The sequence below is a fragment of the Mobula birostris genome, chromosome 24, assembly GCF_030028105.1.
Source record: "Mobula birostris isolate sMobBir1 chromosome 24, sMobBir1.hap1, whole genome shotgun sequence".
NCBI classification, from domain to species: Eukaryota; Metazoa; Chordata; class Chondrichthyes; order Myliobatiformes; family Myliobatidae; genus Mobula; species Mobula birostris.
The window spans coordinates 8,002,674-8,008,673 of record NC_092393.1 but is presented as its reverse complement, the minus strand read 5'-3'; the positions used below and the strand labels follow the sequence as shown (position 1 = coordinate 8,008,673).

The 6,000-nt window shown below is 41.4% G+C and overlaps 1 protein-coding gene across 1 annotated transcript in view; it reads right to left on the bottom strand.

Annotated features, from left to right (window-relative positions):
• Positions 1 to 3,819: 3,819 nt before the first annotated feature.
• Positions 3,820 to 6,000, bottom strand: part of pkd1b (polycystic kidney disease 1b) — a 185,371-nt gene continuing 183,190 nt past the window's right edge. The window contains 1 exon segment of the mRNA XM_072242758.1: positions 3,820 to 3,888. Coding sequence (XP_072098859.1) covers positions 3,820 to 3,888 — 69 coding nt within the window.

Below are 6,000 nucleotides of genomic sequence, written 5' to 3'. Positions count from 1 at the left end.
AACAGATGGATGTTATTTACTTCGATTTCCAGAAGGCATTCGATAAGGTGCCACATAAAAGATTTATCCACAAGATAAGGATGCTTAGAGTTGGGGATGATGCATTAGTATGGATAGGGGATCGGTTAATAGAAAGCAGAGAGTTGGAATACATGGGTCTTACTCTGGTTGGCAATCAGTGGTGAACAGTGTGTTACAGAGCTCAGTGCTGGGCCTGTAACTGTCCATGATATACATTAACGATCTGGAAGAGGGGACTGAGTGTAGTGTGTCTAAGTTTTCTGATGATACTAAACTGAGTAGAAAAGCAAATTGTGCAGAAGATACAGAGTCTGCAGAGATATATAGATAGGTCAAGTGAGTGGGCAGATGGAGTACAATGTTGGTAAATGCGAGGTCATCCTCTTTGGAAGGAAAAATGAAAGCAGATTATTATTTGAATGGTAAAAAATTGCAGCATGCTGCTGTGCAGAGGGACTTGGGAGTGCTTGTGCATGAATCACAAAAGGTTGGTTTGCAGATGCAGCAGGCTATCAAGGCAAATGAACTGTTGGCCTTCATTGCTAGAGGGATTGAATTTAAGAGCAGGGAGGTTATGCTGCAGCTGTACAAGGTACTGGTGAGGCCACACCTAGAGTACAGCATGCAGTTCAGGTCTCTTTACTTGAGGAAGGATATATTGGCTTTGGAGGTGGTGCAGAGGAGAGATTGAATCGCCTGGGACTGTACTTGTTGGAATTCAGAAGAGTGAGAGGAGATCTTATAGAAACTTATAAAATTATGAAAGAGATCGATAAGATAGAGGCAGGAAGGTTGTTTCCATTGGAAGGTGAAACTAGAACTAGGGGACGTAGCCTCAAGATTCGGGGGAGTAGATTTAGTATGGAGATGAGAAGGAACTGCTTTTCCCAGAAGGTGGTGAATCTGTGGAATTCTCTGCCCAATGAAGCAGTGGAGGCTACCTCAGTAAATATATTTAAGACAAGTTTGGACAGATTTTTGCAGAGTAGGGGAATTAAGGGTTATGGGGAAAAGGTAGGTAGGTGGAGATGAGTCCATGGCCAGATCAGGCATGATCTTATTGAGTGGTAGGACAGGCTCGACAGGCCAGATGGCCTACTCCTGCTCCTATTTCTTATGACATCCTCACATGTCTGTCACCCCATCCATATTGCTGGCTTTCAAGCGTGGAGTAGAGGCCTGAACTCCAGATGCCCTTTGTCACCTATCCACATCACTGAACTTCGAACATGGAGCAAAGGCCTGACCTCTAACTCCACCACATCCCCATCCCCAAACCTTAACATGATCCCTAATGTTGTCTCCAGTATCATCCCTATGAACTTAGAAACACAACTACATCTGAGCCACGACCTCGACAGAGACCATTAGAATTGTACGTAGTATCCATAAGTTAGCAGCCTTGGAACAAGAACAATCCCATTGTGTGTGGTCTGTGATTACTGTGTGAAAACAGCCAACAGCCCAAACAGAAACATATTAAAGACAGAAGCCATGTTAATGAATACTTCTCTGAATTGTAATAACAAGGAGTTACTAATAGATGCAAAGTGTTTTGTGGAATAGTTGACTAGAAATTAAGACCACTTTACAAATGCTCTGCTATTTCCCTGCTGATAGCTAGGGAGAATGGCGAAGTTTCTTCCCAGGTTAGCTGCTCTGGAAGTGTGAAAACATAGGGGAGAGGGAGTACCTTGACATTCTGTTTCCAGACACACATTCCCATCCTATACCCCAGTGAAATACAAGATAATTGAAGACTGTAGCTCAGACGTTATTTATACAAAGCAGCTGCAATCAGTGTAGGGAGCACCACTGATACAGATTCCATAACCCCAACGATGAAATCTGAAACTGGTGAATGGCCCAAGCAAGATATTGATAGGATAATGTAGATGACCTAAATGATGATCCTTAAACAATGTGTGATGAGGTTTCCTGTGAGCATTCAATTACAGTCATAAGTTGTAGCAACCATGAAAGAAAGATGCAATGTGTTTCATGGCATGTTCTGTGACTAATAGTTCTGCCATGCTGAGGTGAACGTTGCGATGGCTGGGTTAATTTTCCTATGGATGTGATTTCACCTGAACATGGTTATTAATACAATCTACGTGGGAAAATCACTTGGAAAAAAGGGTGCAAATGGATCAGATTTCTGTGTATTGATGCTTCTGGACACATCTTCAGTGATGTTCCTGGAATCATCGGGTGTTTCGGGCCTTTCAACATCATACAACCTCCTCCAGGTGACCCAGCCAGGGCTGATCAGACCCCGGCTTGTGTCCAGATGGCTAGCTACTTATGACACCATGGCTCCCCTCTTTTGAGCCACAGCCATCTTGAGGTCCTCTCTGCCGCATCGGTGGTACTGCGGATGGCTCTCCTCTTCCTCTCTCCCTCAATGCCCAAAATGCTGAAGGCTCTAACTAAAGAACGGGCTACAAATCCCCTACAACCAACCTCCACTGGGAGACACCTCGCTCTCCATCCAGCCTGCTGACAGTTGCTGACCAGTCTTGCATACTTGGAGAGCTTCCTTTCAAAGGCCTCCTCCAAGCTATCTTCCCATGGGACTGTCAGCTCCAGCAGCACCACTTGCTTAGTAGACTCAGACACTGGGACAAGTTTGTATAATAAGTGTTTATTTGATGGTGTTTGGCACAAAGTAGTTTGCTGCTCAGTTCTTGTAGTCATGTTCAATAGTAAATATCATATAATGCAAAAACCTTTCAAAAGGAATTTCAACTATCACAGTAAGTGATCATATCCATTCTCCTGCCTCCTGTTGACTATTCTAAAACCTGCATTACGGGTTTATTGAAAAACATGGGGAGCTTTTGCAGAAACAAAATTAACACTCCACCAATGGTCCCAATAACTTAATCCCATTTGTATCTTGCCTGTACTCAAGCCCTTAGGCTCTGTTGTTTTATAAGCCGAGGCTGTTGCCTCTATCAGCTTAAGACTAATTATCTTCTGTTCTGGTGATATGTTCAAAGATTAAAGATTATCTTTATTTGTCACATGTACATGGAAACATGCAGTGAGAGTCACCATTTGTGTTAAATCAAATCAGTGATAATTGTGTTGCACAGCCTCCAGTGCCAACATAACCTGCCCAGAACTCACTCACCCTAACTGTACATCTTTGGACTGTGGGAGGAAACTTGCGGCCACGGGGAGAATGTACAGACTCCTTACAGGCAACAGCAGGAATTGAGTCCCAGTCGGTGATCACTGGCCAGTGCCGTAAAGCAATGCACTAACCATCGTGCCCCCGCTATAAATTGATAATATCAATGAGATACAACCTATGTTGATTAAAGTATGTTGGAAATCTCTAATAAACATTAGACTCTAAGTGAAGATTAATTATATCCTATTTATTACTATTGCAGCTTTTGTACAAACAGCTTCAAGCTCAGCAGACTATCCCTTCTGCTTTTTGATGTTAACACCTAATGAATACATGAAATATTGGCTCATTAAACTACTATTTCATTCCTTTCACTGACATCTTCAAACAATTTAACTGAGCACTGTAAAGCAAACAGTACTGCTTCTATTGCTTTATTTAACTAAGAGCAAAATTTTATCTTGTTTCTAGAAGGGGTTGGTGAGCAACTATTCTAGAGTCTCCCACTGCCATTCCCATTTTATCATTGCTTTCGTAGAGGCTGAAGGTTTACAATGCGAGGGACCTATAATGGAACAGGTTCTTCAACATGAACAGCGATTTCCCACCAGGCAGAGGCAGAGCAGCAGCTGATGTAAAGGATGGCTGGGCCAAGAAGGTTAGGTGTGCTCCTCTGCCAGGTGTCCCTCCTGCTCGAGGCATCCTTTCTGCACATCCATTTCACTTACCTGCAAGGCAGCAAGTGGCCAAAGCCTACGTATTTTATACATGTAGGAAGTAAGGCAATAGCAATGGAGAGGCCTGGAAACCAACAGCTTTTGGGACAAGAATGGACTTGAGCCCCTTGCCTGCCACTTCTCTATAGACTCAGTTTAAAGCTGATTTAAAAGGTCATTCCTGTAGTGATGTCTATAGAACTGGTTCTACCTCTGGTACCAGGACCAGAACACTACCCCAGTGGAATTCTTATTCAGTTCTTTTGACATAATTTGGAAAAGCAAAGCTCCTTACAAAGATTGATTTGTTAAAAGGTTATTGGTGTGTTCCACTGACGGATAGCGGTAGAGAGATTTCTGCATTTGTAACCCCATCTGGGTTATATAAATATAATGTTCTTCCCTTTGGGATGAAGAATGCACCAGGTATTTTCCAGCGGATGATTAATTCTGTGATTCATGGGTTAAAAGATTCAGATGCCTATATTGATGATTTAGTTACAGAAAATGATACTTAGGAAGCACATATTATTGTGGTGGAGAAACTATTTGAAAGGCTTTCAAAAGCTAACTTAACTATTAACTTAGCTAAAAGTGAATTTGGTCATGCCACTGTGACCTACCTTGGTTATGTTGTGGGTCAAGGTAAGTTAACTCCTGTTCAGGCAATTTTAGAGGTACCCACTCCAACTGGTAAAAGGACTCTCAGAAGCTTCTTGGGAATCATAGGATATTACCGAAAATTTTGTAAGGATTTTGCTGACATTAGCCTTCCATTAACTAACCTCTTGAAGAAAAGTGAAAAGTTTGTTTGGACAGAGCCTTGTCAGGAGGCATTTAATAAATTGAAAGCCATCCTATGTCACAAACCTGTGCTCAGATCACCTGACTTTGAAAAACCATTTTCATTAGCTGTAGATGCCAGTGATGAGGCTGCAGGAGCAGTGTTACCCCAGAGGGATGAGGGTGATGAGGTTGATTGTCCAGTAGCTTACTTTTCTAAGAAATTTAATGAGCATCAAAGAAATTATTCAACCATAGGAAAGGAATTATCTCTCGTTTTGGCTTTACAACATTTTGATGTGTATGTTGGTACAACTCAGAAACCACTCATAGTTTACACTGATCATAATCTGTTAGTGTTTTTGAGTAAGATGAAAAACAAAAATAGAAGGTTACTGAATTGGAGTTTGATGTTACAGGAGTATAATATTTTGATAACTCATATTAAAGGCAAAGATAATGTGATAGCTGACTGTCTATCTAGATGTTGAACGTACAATGTAATTTTTTTATGGTATTTTAACATTTGTAACACTCCTACTGTATATTAGTTTGTAAGGTGCTGTATGATAATTCTGTGTATATTGTGTATGCTGTAGATTTTATACATTTGTATTTTTTTGTAAATTGTTAGTTGTTAAAATTTTGCTCATAACAGAACAAAATTTTACCTTTTTGGAGGGAGGTGTTACATACCTCGTGGGTATCTTGTGACTGTCTTATGACTATGATGTAATTGAGTATCTTGTGAGCATGATGGAATTGTCTTGAGATGGTGGGGTGATGGAATCTTCCCGCCAGTGTGAGACCACATGATGTAATTTTCCCGCCAGTGTGAGGTCACGTGATGGCATGTTCCAACAGGTATATAAGGGGAAAACCCTGTTGTCACGTAGTTAGTTCATTAGTTAGTTTTGCTGCGTATTTTCATTTTAAAGTGGAGTTTTTACTTTCTATTGTAAGGTGCAAAAATGTTGTGCCGGCAGTTTCGTCAGTCGCTGCCAGTTCTTGTTTGTTGCACCTTTGTTTTACCTTTACAGTCTAGTACTGGAAAGCGAAGACCTTACCAAAGTACGGGAACCTGAAGGATTGAGTAAAGTTGGTGTCGTTCGGCGGTTTTATAAAGGATCGACCTTATTGAATCTTCATTCAGGAATAGTGACCTGCATCTGAGATAACCCCTGCAAGATCGGGAAGGTTTGTGCAGTGTTCACCCTCCAGCAAAAAGGTCAGTTCCTTTAAACCATTTTATTTCCTTCATCGTGAATTCTTTGGACAAGGCAGCTCTCAGCTGGGATCAGCAGTAACGTAACGTCTTCGAAGAAATCAGTTTTCAGGGAA